Source organism: Mastigoproctus giganteus, chromosome 1, assembly GCF_048544385.1.
Source record: "Mastigoproctus giganteus isolate SK-2022 chromosome 1, ASM4854438v1, whole genome shotgun sequence".
Lineage (NCBI taxonomy): Eukaryota > Metazoa > Arthropoda > Arachnida > Uropygi > Thelyphonidae > Mastigoproctus > Mastigoproctus giganteus.
The window spans coordinates 210572123-210596027 of NC_143575.1; the positions used below are offsets into that span (position 1 = coordinate 210572123).

The 23905-nt window shown below is 35.0% G+C and overlaps 1 protein-coding gene across 1 annotated transcript in view; it reads left to right on the top strand.

The window, feature by feature from the left end:
- The window catches only part of Stat92E (Signal transducer and transcription activator Stat92E), a 478242-nt gene that overhangs the window by 91659 nt on the left and 362678 nt on the right, over positions 1–23905 (top strand). The window contains exon 5 of the mRNA XM_090375942.1: positions 3133–3225. Coding sequence (XP_090232068.1) covers positions 3133–3225 — 93 coding nt within the window. The remainder of the gene's footprint in view (positions 1–3132; positions 3226–23905) is intronic.

Consider the following 23905-nt stretch of genomic DNA (forward strand, 5'->3'; position numbering starts at 1 on the left):
ATGGACAGTACACTGCTGAGTGAGTCAGTTTGGTGTGACATGAGCACTCTGAAAGCAAAAATAAGAGTAGGAGTGTGTTATAGGCCTAATGACTCGAATGAGTACAATGAACAATTGTACAGAGAAATAGAGTGGGCAAGTTCTGATTTACTAGAAAAATCAGAATGTCTTATAATGGGGGATTTGAACTTCCCAGATATTGACTGGAACCTGTGACTTTTGTGGATTTATTTGGATGATTGCTTTCTGCAGCAGCATGTTCGAGAGGTAACCAGAGAGGATAAATACTCTTGATCTGGTTATCAGCAGTGATCATTCGTGTATTAAGAATTTCAAGATAAAGGAACCACTAGGTGGCAGTGATCAGTGTACTGATGTGGGATTTACTTAAAGATATAATTACCATCAGGGGTAAAGGAAATGGTTTTTGCTTCCGTAAAGGTGACTACAGTGGTCTCAGACAGTTTTTAAATTCTGTACAGTGGGATCAACTGATAATGTTACCAACAGCAAATTCTAAGTGGGAAGCATTCAAGGAATTAATCGTGGAACTATTTGTGGAAGGAATCAAGGAACTAAACGTTTCATACCTATTAAGAAATATTGTTTAAATTCTGTACAGTGGGATCAACTGATGATGTTACCAACAGCAAATTCTAAGTGGGAAGCATTCAAGGAATTAATCGTGGAATATTCGTGGAAGGAATCAAGGAACTAAACGTTTCATACCTATTAAGAAATATTGTTCAAGGTTTAGGGCCTAAATGGTTGTCAAATGAACTAATTAGATTCATGGCAGAGAAGAAAAATGCATGGGATGCATATAAATTATCAGGCGACACAGAAGCCTATGGCAGATATAAGCTAGTCTGTAATCAAGTCACAAAGGAGGTTAGACAGGCGAAGGCAGATTACAAGAAATCTTTGGCAAAGGATGCTAAGAAAAACAGCAAGGATTTCTTTACTTATATAAACTCTAAAATTGAAGAATCCCAGCAGGCCTTGAAATCCCTGGTGCCTCCATAGCCAGGTGGGCAGGAGCAGCAGTGCGTAGCACACGCTTCTTGATTAGACCGAGGTTTGAGCCCGTGACCACCAAATACAGAGGATGCGTATTTGGTAGTCACGGAATGACCACCAAATACTCAGGGAATGACCACTGCATATCTCCGGAGCAATGTGGCCTTAGTTGCTAATGCTCCTAAAAACCAAATAACAATGACAACTTGAAATCCCTGACACCTCGTTTTCCAGGATGCTACATGTTCCAATAGAAGCAGTGGAAGAATCACTTACACCTCTGCCTGCAGCTTCTGTTAATCTATCAGTCAGTGTATCCCCCTAGTTAATAGTTTTCTGATCCACCTGGCACTGCCTTGACTGCATCAGCAAATAATTTTGCACCCCTTTTATTTAAATATGTTACCCCTGTAAACATAGTATCTCCTATTAAAAAGCACAGATCGTGCTGAGAAAAATTCTACCCCATGAGCTTTGCACAGTTTCTCCAGAGCCAAAGTGATTGATAAGGCTCTCATCATGTAGTCTCTTCTGTTGTGTCTGGGCAGGATTGCAGATATTTCAATCTGAATCCTAACTAATTTTTCTCAACATTGCACTGTACTTGTTAATTAAATCCTCAACCTTAATATCATTAGTACCAACATATACAACAGTATCACCTTTTGTGCCCTTAAAAGATTATAGATGCTCTACCACATTATCAGTTTTAGCCCCTGGTAGATATACCCTTGTTCTGTTCTGCCTGTCCTTTTTGCTAATACATTTCTTGCTTCTCTGACAACCAGGTTGTCAGAGACAACCTGGATGTCAGAAAAGCAAGAAATGTGGTCCCATAGATACTTCCTATGGGACCAAGAATCTCTACTTTGGAGGATGTCATTGTGTTGTCCCCTGTTGGAGTATGGGCTCAAGCATTGAGTTGAGCAGCTGAAAGCCTTTGAGAACATCAACCTATTCTTCAGCCTTCACATAAGCCCATCAGAATGCTGAATTGCCTTAACCCCATCATTCTATTTGCAACGAACACACACAAAGTCATCAGTGACTGTATGATGTCCTGCTAAAAGTAGCTTTGCAAAAAGAGACCATGTAATGCATAAAATATAGTTGTCATTCACAGGAGAACTGCCCTTAGAAGTTCTCTCCTGAACTGGAGCATTCCTGCTACTTTGAGCCTGTTGCTTTGATGCTGTAGTCTGAGGTATGGATTTATTCAGAATTTAATTTAAAAACACCACAAAACTAAGATATGGAAATAATTATGGTATACTAATCCCTCTTATTTGACAGCAGTACAAACTACATTATTTTAAATTATATTGTGCACATTGTTATTTATAGTTTATCACATAGTTTTTTGCATGATGTGTGCTAATGCTGTTATGTTTTAAATTATACTTTTACCTTTTTGATTTGCTGTAAATAGGAAAATGTGCCAACCTATGTGATCAGAACCTGTGAACTACTAATTTACTATAATTATCCCTACAGTGCACAACACTGCAAGTTACTAATTATGAGATATGATATTTGTGGTGAAATGTTTTAAGCCTTTGGATAATTTGTTAGTAAATTTTTTATGGCTGTTGGGTGGGGAGAAATATTCTATCATCCACATAGTTTTACATACAATTAACTGGAAGAGGGGATCTATGTAATTATTCGTCATTGTAAATAATTAATTAATTGAGAATACACTATTATATCACATGGTAGATTTAAGTAATTTATTATTGACATGCTACAATTTGAATGATTGAAACAACTCAATGCTAAGCACTTAAACAAATTGTTTAAATGTTTGTCATTGAGGTGTGTTTCACTTGTTCAGATTGTAGCATGTCAATAATAAATTACTTAAATCTACCATGTGAAATAATAGTATAGTCTCAATTAATTTACATATCTGTCAGTTTAGATTTTGCTCTGTATATGTTTATTCTTTGTTTATCAGTTTATTTTTTGTATATTGATACAGTTTAACTTCTTTCTGCTTAATTTTTATATATAAAATGTGTGTGCTATTTCAAACTGAAAATTAAAAAATAATTTGCAATATTAATAAAACTTTAAGTTATTTTTAATCTTTGCTGTATGTTTGTTTATTAGCTTTGTCAAGGTCTTGCCAGCCAAATGCCTATCACACCAGATCCAATTCAGGAAATCAGTTTACAGCTGGACAAATTAAGGCATAAAACACAGGTAAGATTTTTTGGTAAAGGACTGAAAAAAAAAAATTCTGTTTATAACTCACTACAGCTGAAATCATCAGTGGAGTACCCAACTTTGTCACAACTGCCTTATTGCAGCTTATATAACCAGTGGAACAGTAAACAAGAGCTACAAAAAATGAAAATGCAGTTGTTAATGAGCAGCTAACAGTTTTATTTTTTGTTTCAGCATACATTTTATGTAGCTATTTTCTAATACAAGTTCCTTAAAATATAACTATTTTGCTAATCCCATTCCATTTTTGTTGCTATTTTCTAATACATGTTCCTTAAAGTATAACTATTTTGCTAATCCCATTCCTTTTTTGTTGCAGTACTGGTTAGAGAATTGCTTCTTCATTCTCATTTTTGATCATGCTTATGGTAAAATTTTTCCTGTCCTGTCATTATCAGATATTGCATTAGCAGCTTGCATGTATGCAGATTAAGCAAAGCTTATTATCTTAGTACTTATCTTAGCAAAGCTTATTAGTACTCACCTCTAGATCTGTATTGGTTAGGGTTAAATTTACATAAAGGAAAGTAAAAGTTTTCAATTATATTAATAGATTAATTAATTTAAAAACATGTCTCTAGGAAGAGGGAGTGCACCACCTTTTTCCTCGTTGTCATTTATAAAATTATATGAAGAAGATTCGCTTGTTGAAAAATCAATAGCTGGATGAGAAGCTTTCGATGTCATCGTCATCAGTTGGTGAATGACGTGAGTTGTAAGTGTTGATTTATAGTACCGTGGTACCCAGGATGCATTACATTAAACATGTGGAAATTTGATTCATGTGAGCTGCCATATTGGTGAAAGCTTCGTGGGTAATTTAGTTTTTAAAATTTCGTATGATCTATTTTGGCGGAACCATTCTATAGCTAGGGCTTCTTACTGGAATATCTTATAATTTGATTTAAGTTTAATTAGTGTAATTGCATTATCTATTAATGGATCATGATTAAAAGAGTGTACGTGCTGAGTTCAGTTCCTGTTTGGTCTGATTTGAAACTATTATAATGATAGTATGCTCTCGTGTTGGCTGATCTGGAAGTTCCATATTTTGCTGTGGTGCTACCTATGTAGCATGCACTACATCTAGATTGGCATTTTATAAGGTATATTATATTGTTTATGTCTTGAATATTGTATTTATATGACTCTCTGTATTTGCTGAAAAAAGTACTTAGTTTATTATATGATGAAAAAAATCAATGTAATGTCTGTCCCTCTAAAAATATTCCGTAGTTGGCTATGATACGGAAGTGTGACTATTGTATTTTGTGTATGATCAGTACTAATGTTAACAGTGCGAGGATTATTAATTTTTCCTTTTACAGCTAATGTGCTTTCTTGAATTAATTGTTTGGGGTATTTTTCTAGCTATAAAGGTTTTTGTTAGGTATAGTAGTTGTGTAGTCAAATCTTCCTGTGAATGATTATATTTAATCGCATTGTAGATTTGGCTGTATAATACAGGTCGACGATCACTAATCCGGCAGCATTGGGACCTTTGTGGTGCCGGATTAGTGAGTTTGCCGGATCACTGGTGATTATTTTAGCACATACATTTTATCCAATAGCTAACCACCTCCTTCTACCTTTAACATATTGACTGCCAAGCTAGTTTAAGAAAAAAATTCCCCAGGGGCCAAAAAATATTTAGGAAATAATTTGATTAGTAATTCTAAAATAAATATTGTAATGTCAGTGCTGTCTTTTTTTTTTGCTTAAAATATATATATAAAATAGTCTTTTTTTTTTTTTTTTTTTATGTCACATATATGTGACCAAGATGGCAACATATGTGGTTACTTTATTTCTTGAGAAGCCGCATAGGCCACATACGTGTGACGCTATTACGGCATGCATATGAAAGTCGTTTGTGATTAGTTTATTGCAAGCACTGCAATAAAACTAATTACGATAAAATAAACTCTCAAACATCGCAATAAGTTTGTCAGTATTGTTAGAGATTTTGAGAAAACAAGTTCGTTAGTGCGCTGTATTATCCATATTGTGTTTTTCCACAAGTTTCTATGTGTGTTGTAAAAAAAAAAAAAAAATCTAAAAAGGAATGGCTAAAAGAAAATTATTATTAATAATAATTTTCTTACTAAGATAAGAGGAACTGAGAGAAATTGCTGGAATTTACAATTAAGCAGAGTTAAACTTCTCACAGACACACTGCTGTTGAGTTTTTTCAGAAGTTCAACTTTATGTGTTATGGACAATGTATGGTGTTTGCACTTTACACCATGAGAGGCACTTTCTTTATGCATTGGAACCATAGCTGGGGCTAAATATGAGCAGGTTATAATAAATGCAGAAAAACAAGTGGGAATGGCTTGCCAGTGTTTACAAGTTCGCGCCAACAGGTGATGCTGCCACCAAAACAGTAGTGGCAGGTCGGTGTGCCCACCTGGGAAATTTGAAATTACGTTCGCAGAAATTATGTCCGAATTAGCGATGGAATCGGATTACCGGTGGCAAAATTAGTGGTGGTCGACTTGTACTGATTTTTTTGTGTTGTAGGGGTGATGGGAATGAAAATTCCCACATTTTCATTCCCACAAAGAAGGACATTTTCATTCCCACAGGATAAATTTACACATGTTTAACGTAATGCATCCTGGGTACTACAATACTATAAATCAACACTTACATCTCATGTCATTCACCAACTGATGACGACAACATCGAAAGCTTCTCATCCAGTTATTGGTTTTTCAACATGCGAATCTTCATTCATATAATTTTATAAATGACAACTGGGAAAAAGGTGGTGCACTCTCTCTTCCTAGAAACGTGTTTTCAAATTAATTAATCTATTAATATAATTGAAAACTTTTACTTAAATTTATGTAAATTTAACCCTAACCAATATGGATCTAAAAGTGAGTACTAAGATAATAAGCTTTGCTAAGAATTTTAATAGATAATCAACAGTACTTCAAGCTTTCAGCTGTAAAATTGGTCATCATGTATGCAGATTTAACTCTTCAAATATGGCAGTTAATGTTATAAAAGATATCATATTTTATGTGATATCTTTTATAACATCTTTTATAAGGAAAAAGTGAAATTTCTTCACCCAATGCTCACATCAAACTGATTCGGTTAATATAATATGATATAAAAGATCTACATTTATAACACGAAAATATCCTTATTAAAAGATTGTTGAATTATACGGTTTTATAAAACTAATCTTGTCTTCAATTCCCAAGGAAGAGCAAAGCGTAGCCGATGCACATCAACTTACCCCAAACTAAACCCATCAATGATAGACTAGAAACAGAAGACAATTGTCAAACTATATTAAAAACTGTATTGAAATATTTTAGACTAGACTAGGTTGATGTGCATTGGCTATGCTTTGCTCTTCCTTGGTAGCAATAAGTAGACAGTGGGAATTGAAGACAAGATTAGTTTTATAAAAACTGCATAATTTTACAATCTTTTAATAAGGATATTTTCATGTTATAAATTTAGATCTTTTATATCATATTATATTAACCGGATCAGTTTGATGTGAGTGATTATCATATCAAAAAGATATGATAATCTATCTTATATTTAAAAAATATTACTTAAAGTACAAAATTGGGCTTCATTGCTCTTATATTTTGAAATAAAACAGTAATATATCATTTTAAGAATAACTATTTTGCAAGCTAGTTACAAACGTAAGAAATATTTTATTAGATAGTATGAATCAGAGCTGTACTACTCAATATGTTCTACGTTGATAATAATATTAGTAAAATAATAAGAGGAGTTTACCTCAATATAGTGCGTAGAACACTTCCGTATGATATTAGTAAAATAATAAGAGGAGTTTACCTCAATATAGTGCGTAGAACACTTCCATATGATATTAGTAAAATAATAAGAGGAGGTTTACCTCAATATAGTGCATAGAACACTTCCGTATGATAATACGGATGTAAATTGATTATTTAATTATTTATTTTTTACTCTAATGTACTGGTAAGTGTTCATTATTTCGTTTTTTCCGTTTTAATTTCTGGAGGGTATCATACGAAAGTGTTCTATGCACTATATTGAGGTAAACTCCTCTTATTATTTTACTAAGAAATATTTTGTAGAAAATGAGTGCCATTCCCACACTATTTTGAAATAAGTTCTAATAAATATGAGAAGAGCTTACAGGTTCGAGCTATGTTTCTGGGAAATGATTTAAAAAAAAAAAAAAAAAAAAAAAAAAAACTACTACAAACTAAAAATTTGTTTATGTTTAGGAAGTTACAGAAAATCAGAAAAAATCAGAGATGTTCAGTCACACACACACATGAGGAATTCATTAGGGAATTGGAGATCAGAAGTTTATCAAACTCTAACAGGGAGTTAAATGATTTTGAATTAAGTAAGAGAAAAGTGGAAGTAGTAGAGGCATGTGATGCAGGGAAGCAAGCTTATGTTGCATCAGCCAAAAAAAATAAAAAAAAAATTTTACACATCCATTCCCTATAAACATATGTCCAGATCCTCCTTGAATATATTTAAGCTGTCAACTTCCACAATGACAGATGGAAGTTTGTTCCAGCGATCAACTACTTACTGGCTAAAGGCAAATTTCCACACATCTATTCTACAACTGCCTTTCCTCAATTTGAATATATGCCCCCTCAGGTTCATAATCTGAGCAAGAGGAAGAATCCCACCAGAATTGAGCCTGCTCAACCCATTCAAGGCCTTATACACCACAATCAGATCACCTGGCAAGTGCCTAGTCTTCAGATGCTGCAATTTGCAGAACTTAAGCCTTTCTTGGTAAGAGGAAGAAATTTATTCTTCTTTATTTTTATTCCTCTTTATTCTCCTCACCGATCTTGTTGCCCTTCTCTGTATTCGCTCAAGCAAATCTACATCCTTCCTAAAACAAGGCCTCCAGACCTGTACACAGTACTTAAGGCGTGGCCTGACCACGCCTTGAGTACTGCACTTCTCAGAAAACGTCATAGCTGACTGCACAATTACTCCCAGATCTTTTTCATTTTCTAGCACCCTAAGTGTAGTACCACACAGTTGATATGTTTTTCTTGGGTTACTTCTAGTTGCATGCAGTACTTCACATTTGTCAATTCTAAACTTCAGTTGCCACCTCTCAGCCCATCTACTCAATTTCTCTAGGTGTTGTTTCAGTAGCATACTGTCATTAATGTGATTAACAACCCTGCCAACCTTCATATCATCTACAAACTTGGACATTAAGCCTGATCAGTATCATTATTAAATGCAGAAAACAACAATGGGCCCAGCACCGAACCCTGTGGTACTCCACTAATAACATTAGTCCACATAGAGCAGTACCCTTTGATCAACACTCTCTGTCTTCTCCCACTCAACCATCCTTTCATCCATTGTTGCAACTTGCCCTTAATGCCATACTGCTCCAATTTGTGCAGCAATCTTCCATGTGCAACAGTATCAAAAGCTTTTCTGAAATCCAAGTATATGATATCAAAATTAATTTTTGCATCCAGTTCCTTTGCGACCACATCATAGTATCCAGTCATTGGTTAGACAAGACTTTCCCTTAACAAACCCATGAACTACATCAGCAGTCTTGTCTAGATGATCCTGCAGTGCTTCTTTAACCAGCACCTCCACTAATTTCTCTGGGAACAGAAGTTAAACTAACAGTTCTGTAATTATTTGTATCACCCGTTGATCCCCCTTAGCACATGAGGAAGCATAAATTCAAGTTGAAGAAGCACCTTTGCAGAAGAGATGTGTGGAAATTTACTTTTAGCTGGCCAGTGGTTGATTGTGGGAACAAACTTCCATCTGTTGTTGTGGAAGCTGATAGTTTAAATAAACTGATTAAATATTTAAATAAACTGGAAGCTGATAGTTTAAATAAATAAATTCAAGAAAGGACCAGAGAAACTATTGTAGGGAATGGATAGGTGAAACAGGAAGGTTTTTTTTTTTTTTTTTCCCCTACGATTCTGTATAAATTTGCTTCCTTGCTTCATTTGCTAATGCTAATGTTTTTCTGTAACCAACAGTTTGACTTCGTGGACCCACTCAGGTTAAATATCCGATTCACAGAAAAGATTATTGGGCTTATTAGTTTCTAGTTAGACGTTGTCGGTATAGTGCTGTCACTGCAGGGCTAAATTTATTCAAACTGCTGATTTCCACAACACCAGATAGTAGTTTGTTCCAACAGTCAATTACCTACTGGCTGAAAGTAAATTTCCACACATCTATTGTGCACCATTCTTTCTCGGTTTAAATTTATGCCCCCAATTATGTGTGTTGTCTAAGTAAGGATGCCATCATCATTAAGTTTACTCAATCCATTCAAAGCTTTAAACATGTCAATCAGATCTCCTTGCAGTGCCTGCTTCCTAGATGCTCAATTTGCAGAACTGAAGTCTTTCTTGTTAAGGGGGAACTCCTTACCAAGGAATGGGTGCAGAGAAGAGGAACACCTCTTCTCTACACCCATTCCAAAAAATCAACATTCTCCCTAACATGAGTATTCCATCCTGTATGCAGTGCTCTAATTGTGGCCTAAAGCAAAAAAATAAAATAAAATTAGTATATTCTTATACAGTATGGACAAGGTAGTTAGTTACCTGTATTTGACTTTTATCTAATTATGTCCCCCCATATCTGATGACAGCTCTACCACTTTTTATTTCATTTGTATTATATTGTATTATATTTTACCTTATTATTAATAATTTTGCTTTACAGTTCACTCACCTACTATTGGCTTTGTAATTCAGCCCATAATTTTCTTAATTCATCATAACCTTTAGGATATTAACATTCTTTCACCTTTTACATATCTACTATACTTCCTTTTCTACTATCCTTACCTTTATAGTCACTGGTACTTTGTGTAATTTTCACCTCCATTTATGCATACTTTATCCAATATATCAATTCATACATACTTTGTTTATATATATATATATATATATATATATATATATATATATATATAAACAATGTGTGGTTTGTATTATGAATATAGTGTCTGTAAAGATGGAAATGAAAAGTACACAAAGTACCCGAACTGAGAGAGGTTTAAAAGGAAAGTAGAAACTGGAAGTAAAGTAGTGGTGAAAGAAATTAAAAAAACCTAGTGCAAAAATGAAATGGGACTAAGGAAGCAAAAAATATACAAAAATAAAAATGAACTGTACAAATAAAGAATACATAAATAATACTGTATTCAGATATTGAAGGGCAATTTTAGAAAGAGGTCGAATAAAGGGATGGCAAATATGCAAAATCTGAATAAAGTAAACGAAAAAAATGATACATGGCCAGGCATTTCATCAGGGGACTACTCCTGACCATGTATCAGTCACTGCATTTCCAAACTTGTCTATAGTACAAGAAAAAAGGGGGGGGGGGCAAATATGCAGACTTTATCTTAATACTATCAGACAAGGTAGTCCCTACACAATGTAAAAATTAAGTTAATAATGTAATGTAAAAAATAATGTAAAAAATAATACAAATATACAAAAGTGTGTAAAAATATACACAAGTATGTATCATGCGGTAAGGGTAAAAGGTAGTTAGATTAATGGGGTTAAAAAATCATGTGAAATATAATTCAAATATGCAGTAATGTAATTTGATCAAAAAAGTGTAGCTAGGCAAATGGTATAGGGAATGGTAAAATTCTTGAGGATGGGGAAAGGAGAAAAGGATGGTCAAAAGAAGGTGAAAATAGCAATAGGATGCAAGATACTAGGAGCGTTCATATCACTCTCGCTCCTTCTATCCTACATCCTATCGCTATTTTCTGGAGAAGAAAATAGCGATAGGATGTAGTTATTAGTGCTGTTATCACTGAATCTGTTAATGTTAATGGATCTGGTATGAAAGAACCTGGGGATCCAGAGTCCTTAATACATCCACTGATTACATTTATCCAAGGAAGGCAATGCCCATTAATAATTATTCTTCTATTAAGGGTTTTAATATAACATTTCCCCAGTTTGTTGAGGAGTCTTTAATGTTGAACAATATTAAAACCCTTTCTGAAGATATATGTCAAAAAAATTTTTTTTGTGTCCATTCCATTGTTCCTGCATCATTAGCACAAAATCAGATTAGTCAGACAAGCTCACCCCTTAACAAATCCATGCTATGATTGCCATATAACTGCATTAGTGTCTATATGGTCCTGCCTTACTACTTGAACCAGTGACTCCGTTATTTTCTCTGGAAGAGAACTCAAGCTTACAGGTTTATAATTATTTTTAGCTTTAACAATTTATTTTCCACTTTCCTCTCAGTTATCATTAAATCATTTAGCACTCTGTTAAAATTTTATATATGAGGTGTGGATGTTATATAACAAGGCTGTGCACACAGCCACCACACACCACGTGCTACCTGTGAAACAAAAGCACAGCATTTGACCTTGAACCTTTCCCTAGTTATGTGAAAAGTTACATTCCAACATGCTCATTTTCTTTGCAGTGAGAAAGGTTTACATTAAAGGTTTTCAAAAGAATCAAACAGTGAATCAACCTGAAATTTTTAACAAAACTAAAGAAAACACTAACTAAGAGTTATGGGTTGTTACATCAAGTTTATGGGGAAGATACTGTGTCAGTAGTTCATGTGTTTGAATGCCATAAAAGATTTTTAGAAGGAAGGGAAAATGTAGAAGGCTATAAATGCCAGGCTGACTGATATCCATGAAAATTGATATGAAGTGGACTGTGTAAGGTGATTGATTAGGAAGTGATCGTTGTTTAAGCAATAGAATGGTGGTATCAGAACTCAATATGGACAAAGAAACAGTTACTCAAATTTAAACTGATTAAAACAGTTAAATTTAAACAGTTACTTCATTCAAAAATTCAAAATTTTTGAATGAAGATCGAAGAATGAGAAGACTCCAAGTTTGTGAAGGTGTTTTGAAAAAAATTGAAAATCCAGACTTTCTGAGTACTGTAATTACTTGCGATGAAGTTGGCTGTTCCAGTGTGACCCAGAAACTAAACAAGTCGGTGTAATTGAAGACAAAACAATTCCCCAACCAGAAAAAGCAAGAATGTCAAAATCAAGAATGAAAACCGTGCTTTCTGGTTTTCATTTGATATTAAAAATTATTATGGCCGAATATGTCTCACCAAATCAGACTGTCAATGAAATGAATGAAACATACTACTACATTGACGTTCTGACAAGACTTCATGAAAAAATTCAAAGGAAGCGATCTGAATTGTGGAAGGATGGTTGGATGCTCAATCAAGACAATGCTCCAACACACAGCACTTTTTTCACAGTTTCTGGCCAAAACATAAATCCCTGTGTGTGAAAATGCATCATACTCTCCAGACCTAGCCCCTTGTGGCTGTTTTCTCTCCCCTAAACTGAAAAGTGTTCTTAAGGGAACCCATTTTCATTTCATTGAAGACGTTTAGAAAAAAAAAAAAAAAACTGACCAAAGTGTTAAAAGGGCTTACATGAGTTCCAGAAATATACCTGTGCTTGGAAGAAATGTATGGAACAGTTTGCACAAGTCTAAGGCAATTATTTTGAAGGGGATAACCTGTAATGTACGAAATATTGCATCATATTTATTTCATTACAACAGTCCTTTTATTTAATAGCCATGCCTTGTACTTCTGGCATCCCCTTCTCTAAAAAAATTCTTCACTTGTGAATGCAGATGCAAAATATCTAGTTGTCAGCAATCTGAACAAGTCATGAGCAGTTATACCATCCATATCTAGTGGGCCAATGTGATTCATCTCTTTCCTTCTAAGTGCTTATGTAAATAAATTAGATAGTATGAGTCAGAGCTGTACTACTCAATATGTTCTACGTTGATAATAATATTAGTAAAATAATAAGAGGAGTTAACCTCAATATAGTGCATAGAACACTTCCTTATGATACCCTTCAGAAATTAAAACGGAAAAAACTAAAAAATCGACAACTTACCGGTACATTAGAGTAAAATATAAATAATTAAATAATCAATTTAACACCATTCAAATCAATTTAAAACAATTAAAAATCAAATTAACGCAATCAAAAGAATCTAACGAAAATATTCAAAACGATTTTCCTTCCTGAAGCCGACAACGCTTTTCGACCGTATGTCGTGATCACAGGAATGAAAATTACCGAATCGGGTTAAACCTGATACTTAAATAGAGATTATTTGTCTTAGCGCATGCGCGTAAAGGTCCACGCATCGGAGATCAAATATGGCTGCCGAACATTAACAGAATTCTCGTGTAATTTAATTTCAACGGTTTCTGCTATTAATAGTCGCGTATAATTACGTTTACCGTTAAGTATTTTGGCCTCGTTAAATAAAAAAGTATGTTTTTCATTATTGGCATGAAAGGCTAATTCTGACGCTGCTGAACGAGAAGCACGAACTGAGGCTTCATGTTGATTTACACGAATATTAAGAGAAAATCAGGTTGAACCTTGATAAGACGAGTCGCAATCACCGCAAGAAACGTTGTATACCAGATCATTAATTTGTGTTGCGAACACTGAAAGAACCGAGCGATTGTTCAGTATAGTGTGTAACTTCCATATTGGTCTAGCTACAATTTTAAATTCGGCATGTTTAAAGAATCTGTTAAGCTGTTTGTGCCACTGTTCAACATATGGGACAGAAATAAAGTATTTTTTGATATTACTATTGTTGATTGGTGTAGTATTTTGTATCCTATCCTTAGCTTGTACCCTAATTCAGTTTATTGTGGTAATGGAATAACCCCTGTTTAAGAATCTGCTAGTTAATATTTGTATTTCTGAGTCCAAAGCAGAATCCGTCGTTGAATATTTATAGGCATTAAGAAATTGATTAAAGATAATCGATCTTTTGTAGGTGAACAGGTGATAGCTATTATAATGTAGAAGCATACCGGTGTTTGTAGGTTTTCGATAGATGCTAAATTGTATTTTATTCGAGTCCCGGGTAAGCGTGAAATTTAGAAAGTTTAATGACTTTGTATCCGTATCCTCCCTTTCCAGTGTAAATTTGAGTCTAGAATGAATATTATTAAACGAATGTAAAATGTCTTGGATAGTATTACTATTGGTAATAACTAGAACATCATCTAAATACCTCCCATAGTATGTGATATGGGTTCGAAAAGGTGTCAAATGTATCTGCTCAATCGTTGAGAGATAGATCTCTGACATTAAGCCACTCAGGCTCAAACCCATTGGTAATCCAAAAATTTGTTTGTACACCTTGTCTCGAAAGGTGATGTAGTTAGCCTCAACTAACAGTTTAATTAAGTGAAAAATTTCCTTAATAGGTTGGTAATAGGTTTCTTGAATGGCTTGGTACAAAATTACATTAAATCTACACTAAGGTACGTGGCACAAAGTTACCATATTTCTTTTCTAAAATATTGCCTTCAAAACAACATCGTTCCGAAGTTTGCCAGGGTGAATTTAAATCAAAAAATTTCAGGCATAAAACAACTAACACTGGTGACATCGCATAATATTGTTAAGCTTGCCTTAAAATCTCGATATTCGAATAAACAGAAATACCTTTCTCAGGTTAGGAAGCTTCGCGATAAATTAAAAAATTATCTACATCCGAACGATTGGTCTGTATTGAAGACCTCCATAGATTTGCGACGGGAAGCACAGGCCTCAGAAATAAAAAACAGACACGTTAATAAGTTGCAAACATTATCGGATAGGTCAAGACACGTTCATGCAAATTCTAACACATTGTCGCAGGCTTGCGACCAAGTTCATACGAGTTGGGTGACATCCCCCCCACAGAATATGTCAGCTAGTTTACGAACACCCCCCCACCCAGTATCCGACGAACCGACATATCAATAGGTTACAAATCTTTCCTCGTTTACACTATCGCAGGACCAGATTTCGCTTTTATCCAAAGGGCTAAATTATAATTTACTGCCTAAAAAACAATGCGTAATTCATATTGAATTTGGACTTCGTAATGTTCCACAAAAAGATGTATTTATTCAACAAGTTAACCAAGTAGTGAATAACATAAAAGAAACGCGGCTTCCTAAATTGAATACACATGACAGTTCAGCTTTACGAGAACTTCGGGGAAATAAGTACATTATTATACAGAGGGCAGATAAAGGAGATACAGTGGTAATACTAGATAATCATGATTATATTAATAAGTTAGATTCAGTTGTCAGATACCTCCACTTATCGTGAAGTAGACCCGGCACTGTTTACCAATTTGGTCAATCAATACAATAAAACGTTAACCACGTATCGAAAAAATGACTACATTACTATGGTTCAGTTAAAGGAATTGAAGTCCAGAACATACAATATTCCTGCACTTTTCGGTCAGGTAAAATTACACAAGACTCGGTTTCCTATTTGACCTATTGTTTCCTACAGGAACTCGGCATTTTCGTCCTTAGCCACACATGTATATAACATTATAAAACCCTTTAGACAGGTAATACAATTTGGGATTAAGAACTACGATACATTATTTAATAAGCTCAAAGACTGTAGACTTGGCGACAATGACAATTTATTCTCACTAGATGTTACCTCATTATATACGAATGTAAACGTTGAATACACATTAGATATTATTTGGGATATGTTAAATAAAAACTCGACACCAATTAATTATGCAAAGCTACCTATTAAGGAAATTTTTCACTTAATTAAACTGTTAGTTGAGGCTAACTACATCACCTTTCGAGACAAGGTGTACAAACAAATTTTTGGATTACCAATGGGTTTGAGCCTGAGTGGCTTAATGTCAGAGATCTATCTCTCAACGATTGATCAGATACATTTGACACCTTTTCGAACCCGTATCACATACTATGGGAGGTATTTAGACGATGTTCTAGTTATTACCGATAGTAATACTATCCAAGACATTTTACAATCGTTTAATAATATTCATTCTAGACTCAAACTTACAGTGGAAAGGGAGGATACGGATACAAAGTCATTAAACTTTCTAAATTTCACGCTTACCCGGGACTCGAATAAAATACAATTTAGCATCTATCGAAAACCTACAAACACCGGTATGCTTCTACATTATAATAGCTATCACCTGTTCACCTACAAAAGATCGATTATCTTTAATCAATTTCTTAATGCCTATAAATATTCAACGACGGATTCTGCTTTGGACTCAGAAATACAAATATTAACTAGCAGATTCTTAAACAGGATTTATTCCATTACCACAATAAACCGAATTAGGGTACAAGCTAAGGATAGGATACAAAATACTACACCAATCAACAATAGTAATATCAAAAAATACTTTATTTCTGTCCCATATGTTGAACAGTGGCACAAACAGCTTAACAGATTCTTTAAACATGCCGAATTTAAAATTGTAGCTAGACCAATATGGAAGTTACACACTATACTGAACAATCGCTCGGTTCTTTCAGTGTTCGCAACACAAATTAATGATCTGGTATACAACGTTTCTTGCGGTGATTGCGACTCGTCTTATCAAGGTTCGACCCGATTTTCTTTTAATATTCGTGTAAATCAACATGAAGCCTAAGTTCGTGCTTCTCGTTCAGCAGCGTCAGAATTAGCCTTTCATGCCATTAACAAAAATCATACTTTTTTATTTAACGAGGCCAAAATACTTAACGTTCAACGTAATTATACGCGACTATTAATTGCAGAAACCGTTGAAATTAAATTACACGAGAATTCTGTTAATGTTCGGCGGCCATATTTGATCTCCGATGCGTGGACCTTTACGCGCATGAGCGAAGACAAATAATCTCTATTTAAGTATCAGGTTTAACCCAATTTGGTAATTTTCATTCCTGTGATCACGACATACGGTCGAAAAGCGTTGTCGGCTTCAGGAAGGAAAATCGTTTTGAATATTTTCATTAGATTCTTTTAATTGCGTTAATTTGATTTTTAATTGTTTTAAATTGATTATTTATATTTTACTCTAATGTACCGGTAAGTTTTTGTTTTTTCCATTTTAATTTCTGGAGGGTATCATAAGGAAGTGTTCTATGCACTGTATTGAGGTTAACTCCTGTTATTATTTTACTAATATACTTATGTAAATAAAGAAGTCTTTTCTACTTTTCTTTGCATTCTTTGGTACACAATTCTCATAATCTGAGATATTGGTGACCTGACATTTTCTTGTAATGGTGAAACATCTGAAACCTATTTCCATTTGTGTAGAGATAATTCAGAATTTTACAGGGAAAAAATTGCTGAATTTCCATTGATCTGATTTTAATCAAATTTATGATGGCCCAACAAATTTTTCTAAAAGACTGAAATATGATATTTCATTGAAATCCATCCAATGGGAATTGAATTGTTACACGTGGACAAACAGTAGCTACTTTATGCATTTATGAATGCTCTTTAAAAAAAAACTCTTGGATTTACTAAAGAATGTAAGACAACTAATGTTGTTGACTTTTGCTGTTATATGTACTTGAACCTCACAAATGCAGTATCCCTGGGTACTTAGCACATTTGAGACTTTTATATATTTTTATATAACTCTATATTTTTATTAGATAATACAGTAGCTCTGTTCCCAGTAATCTCCAAAGAATGTTAGGCACTAGCATTAAGCCAAAATGTTAACCTGGACCGCCAGATTGGGCCAGTGGGTAATGTACTTGTATACAGAAATTAAGGTCACAGGTTCAGATGTTGCCTCCACTATGGGTGTTGCAATTGTGCAATATTTTTTAATGTGAGATATAAATAGTGCAATATGATTTCAGCAGTTGAACTGTCTTAAAACTAAATATGTTACTACTCTGCTATCAAGGAATATATTTTGAACTAATATTGAATGTTTTCTAAAATGAATGATTTTGTACATTGACAATACATAGTAATGATGACATATAGTCTAGAAAATATATAAAAAAAATAATAAATTGGAAATTATTAATGGAATATCTGCTTTTTGCGCTTGCACAAATGGTTGTGGTTGTGCTGTGTTTGTGCTCCTGCTAAAGTGAGCTAAATGAATGGTTTCTGATGAAGTTGCTCCAACATTTTTATACTATCTGAATCAGCCAGTTTTGTTTGTCACATCTATCAAGAAAGAAGAGGTTTTGAAAAGATAGTTTTCATGCTATAACGAATGAAATTCGTTATAGCATGAAAGAAGCTGCGAAGTATCAACGAAAGGATTACTCCCTCGCAGTATAACCAAGGTCAGACACTTTACTGTTTTTGTCCAATAATAGCATGGACAGTCACCTGCCTTTGTTCTTAAGAAGAGGACTATGCCTTCAAAAGATCCTCTGCTAGTTAATCTGCAGTGGTGTGATATCCAGTACTGTTGCTTAAATGTTGGTTAAATTTAGGAATGTTGCTAGGAATGCCTGTTGCTTAAATTAGGAATCTACTAAGCATATCTTTAAAATTCACTCGTTGAATGAATTGTAATGAATTCTGAAGAATTTTAACTAAAGTTCACGGATACGTTTAGTACAAGATTATTTCAGATAGCAATAATTCTGTGTTATATATCTCATACTTTGTATATTCATATTTTGTATATTGTATATTTTTTATATTTTTCATCTCAAAAGAAATTGTGTACTTATTGTTAATTACAATGGCTCCGCAAGTGTAAATTATTTGCCAATTGTGCAAAAAGAAAGGCAAAGACTTTCTTCAATGCAATGCAGAATGTGGTCTTGTGTATTGCATTAAATGCATAGATATGTCAACAGCAAACTGGAAAAACATGTTACAGGCAGCGATTGGCTTGTGAAAGGGCCCTTGTATAAATTACAGGCAATCAAAGAAAAAGACGAAACATGAAAATAACTTAGGATCCAGCCCAGCTGATCCCTCAAGCCCTCCTGACGGTGAACCTCGTGTTTCAATTGTCCTCAATGAATACTCATGTTTCAATTATCATCAATGAATACTCGGCAGAATGGCCTATCCGAGGCCATACCTCATGACGTGGCATCAGAGCAGACATATCGCTCCTTCTCTCACCTCCTTAACCAAGAAGTTTCACAAGATGAAAATCCAAATGAGCTGACCACAAAACTCATTTTTCAAATCTTGGACACTCACAAATCCATGATGATCTCTCTTCTTGATGAAACTAAAAAAATCAGATTGGAAAACGTGCAATTGTGTGAATTTAATTATGTTTTACTACAGAAAATTTCTGATTTGACATATCTTATTCGAAACTCCAGCATATCATTAAGTCCTACATACAATTGGATGAAACCCATGGGAAATTCTACTTTCCAGCCAACCCCTGCTCCTGTTGCAGAAGCCACTTAACCATCTATTATAAAGCAACCTCCATACCCTCCAGTATATGCTCCTGTCACCAGTCAGTCTCATAAAACATCTAAGGATGTCAGTCGAACTGCAAATCCACTCCTAGAAGATGTCATTCCCTCTAGGTGGCGGATAGATCTCATTGGAAGACAGCTGAATCTCTCTGTCTCTAATCGCTCAGGCAGACGTCGACATCCTCCTCCTGTTGTGGCAATAGCCACCAACTCTACCATCAGAGCAATCCCCAGAACCAAAAGTTCAACCAGGGGTATTTTTGTTTTGAGACTCGAACCCCAACTCTACGATACAGAAGTAGAGCAGCATATCAGAAGAACTCAACTGCAGATAGAAGCAAAGATAATAAAAATGATTTCTAAACACGAGTCGTACAGCTCTTTCTACATTTAATGTCAGCAAACAGACTTTGATGAATTACTGAAGGACCACTGTTGGCCTGTGGGAACCATCATTCAGCCTTTCTATGGACAACCCCCTCTTTCTGGTCCTAGGTTACCTGCTAGTGACTTGGCTGTCGAAACCAGTAAGCATGAAAGACAATCCGTGCGTTTTTTTCAGATATTCAGGAATCTACAGGAAATAATGTCTACAAATGATTCATCTTTCTCTTCAGCCTATCAGAATTTGAATGACACTAACTCTTGTGAAAACATCTTTCTACCCTGTCACTTTCCATCAATTAAGCTGAACAACTTTGTGCCTTACTGCAGCATCAAAAGATGCAATTACTGTATTCTATATGAACACCGCAGTCTTGTAAAACATAATGATGAAATCCTCGCTCAACTGACATCATGGAATCTGCATCCAGACCTGATGGTTTTTACTGAGACCTGGTTCTCTCCTGAGGTGTCAAATCCAAATTCCAGACTACTCTCTTTTTCAAAGTTGCAGAGATGATTCAAAAGGTGGTGGAGTTGCTATTTGTGTTCATAGTCATCTGCGATGCTCTGCCTTTCCTATCTTAAATCTGCCTGATCAAGCTTGTGAACTCACTTTTATCCGCATTGTCTCTTTGGTGATTGGGTGTCTATACTGACCTCCCTCAGCTTCAGTTAACAGCTTCCTTGTAATAACTCTTGACAATACTCCATCTCATTTCACACAGGGTGCCTCCGTAGCCAGGTGGGAAGGAGCAGCAGTGCATAGCACACGCTTCTTGATTAGACCGGGGTTCGAGCCCGTCATCACCACCAAATACGGAGGATGCGGAAAGGTCAGGGAATGACCGCCGCATATTCCCGGAGCAATATGGCCTTAGTTGTTAATGCTCCTAAAAACCAAACAACAACAACAACAACAAACAACAATCTCATTTCACAAGCAAATCCCTAAGCCTTCTACTGATGGTGACTTTAATATTAACATTCTTCAAAGCTCTTCCTCTCAGGTGCAAGACCTCCTAGATGTCATTACTTCAAATGGTTTCTCTGTTCATACTGATGGAGATATCCCAACTAGAATGGGAGAGTCCCGCAATTCCCTTCTTGACCTTGCAATTGGGGAATGCTCTCTCACGTATGCAATACTTGATACAACTATTTCGGGTCATCGTCCCATCTTAATGGTAATTGAAAATGAAATAAAAGAAGCAGAGATCATGCACACTTTCAAATCTGTCATTCGAAACTCTCTCAGTCAGCTTTGTCGCGACCTGCAGCAGTCAACGTGGGATGGAGTGCTTGCTACGAGTGATCCTGAAATTGCAACGAATTGCTTTTTTAAGCATATCCTAAATAGCTATGAAAAAAACATGTCATATATCAGGAGCCCAGAGAATAAAAAGGCCACCAGGCCAAGAGGGAAAATATACCCATTCATCTCAAACAAGATTTGTAATATGTTAAAGAAAAGAGACAACCTTGCAAGAATTGCTAGAGCAACAGGAATCGAGCAGATAAAATTAAATACACAACGTATAGAAACAAAGCCACTTACTGCATTCAGTCAGAGAAAAGAAAATACTATAGTTCTCAACTTACAGGTATCATAACAAGCAAGAAAAAATGGACAGTTTTGAACAAACTATTACCGGGAAGAAAACTGAAATCACAGAGCTACGTTGGAGATGTAGTTGAAAACGAGGTTCTCATTTCAGAGGATGAACTAAAAGCTACTGCCTTCTGTAACCACTTTATATCAAGTGGAAATAACCTCTTTCAAGATGAACTTGATTTCAGAGACAATGAAATGAAATGAAAGAATCTGCCAAGTACTCAATCAGAAACTCTTTTTCTCCCTCCCCCTCCGATCAAGAGATTTTAGAGGCAGGGAAACAATTGAAAGAAAAGGGAGCCCCTGGCTTTGATGAAATATCTCCTCCTCTGCTGAAAAAGGTCCTTAGCTCAATTCTTATGCCACTGAAGTATATATTCAATCTCTCCTTTCAATCTGGTGAATTCCCTTCTCAATTCAAAAAAGCAATAATCATCCCTGTTCCAAAGGGAAATCGTTGTAACTCTATCAACAACTTTCGCCCAATAGCTCTAATCTCAGTTTTTGCAAAATTATTCGAAAAAATTCTTCATACCGGACTCATGGGTTTTCTTGAAGAAAATCAGCTCATCTATCAACAACAGTATGCTTATCACTCTAAAAGATCCACTGATCTTGCAATTGTTGACTTCTGCTCAAGGATCATTGATAGTCTTGAAAAGGGTCACTATGTTATAGCACTGTTTCTTGACCTATCTAAAGCTTTTGATTGCATAAATCATAATATTTTACTTAACAAACTCAATCTTGGCTTGAGAGGGAAAATTAACCTTCTTGAAGACTACCTTACTGATCAGCCGTTTGTCGTAAGAACAAGTCAATCATACTCCGACATCTGTTATTTCTCCAGGGGAGTACCCCAAGGCTCACTTCTTGGACCTATCCTATTTATTCTTTACATCGATGAATTTCTCTCTCTTCTTTCATCTTCTCACCTAGTAGCATATGCCGATGATATTTCTATCCTGATCACAAATAAAGACTCTGATCAGCTTCAACTCAAAATCTCTGCATTTCTCTCTTGATGCATAGTTGGCTTCAAAAGAATCAGCTTATACTGAATCCAGAAAAATCAAAATACATGGTGTTTAGAATGAAAGACAGACCACTATTGATTTAGATGTAACATACAAAGAAAAGCAACTTGAAAGGGTGAATGAAACCAAGTTTCTCGGAATTTGGCTAGATGATAAGCTAAGTTGGGCAAAACAGATGATAACCCTATGAAAGAAAACTTCGTCACTAGTGGGAATACTCGCCAGGGCCTCTGCCTGGGTGTCTCCTTCCCTTCTCAGATTAGTATTCCTTTCTTTAATTCAGCTGCACCTCACCTACGGAATTATCTCATGGGGTACCACCAGCCAAGAAAACCTTACGAGAATCAACTCCATTCTCAATCGATGCGTTCGTTCAATTTTGGGCCTTCCCTGGAACGCATCGGTTAGTTTAAGATACAAGTGATTCCTCAGCATCTACGAACCGCTACAGAAAGCCGAGGCGGTCATTGTTTACAATACATTGAAGACACCAGAGTTTTCCCCTCTCCTCTTCAGATCCTTTTTCATAACCATAGAAGAAGAAGAAGAAGAAGAAATATCATACAATCCAAGAAATGAAGCCAACCTGAAGATTCCACTTTTCAGAAGAGCCATACAAAGTAGATCAGAAAAGTATAAAATACAGAGGTGCTAAAACCTGGAACAAGCTTCCTGCAAAAATCAAAAATGTCACTTCACTAAATCAATTCAAGACACTACTAATTGAACACATCACCAGGGATATATGATTCAAATTAACTTCCACTCAACTCCTGGATGGAAATAATGTACAAATGTTAAAGGAAGCAGTTGGCAAATAGTTTGTAAATTTCTGTGTAGACATCTCATCATTTTTCTTTTCTCTCCTCATTTAATTTTAAAAATGTTCACAATGATATTATAAGTAGTGATGCTTTTCAAATTCTTCTGTAAAGAAATGTACAAAAAACTCCAATTTATTTATGTATTTTCTGTTGAACCTTACCCATACAATTTCAGAACTGTATATTTGTATATTCATCGCTTTTTTAAGGGAACACCCCCTAAAAAGCCATTGGCTTATGTGTTCTTCCTCCCTTTTTTGCTGTTAAATCCCAAAAAAAAGTGTAACATAAAATCGGGATAAATAAATTATTATTATTATTAACATAATGTGTGAATTTTGCACCTGCAGAGATTTTTTTTTTTTTGTATCTGGCCAGTCTATTTTCCTTCTGCCCTTGTACGATCAACTGCACTTGGAGAAATATTCAAAAAATGTTAGATTTTTGAAGTTATTCTGTATATGTATGTTGTTAATAATATTATATTTGTTATGGGGT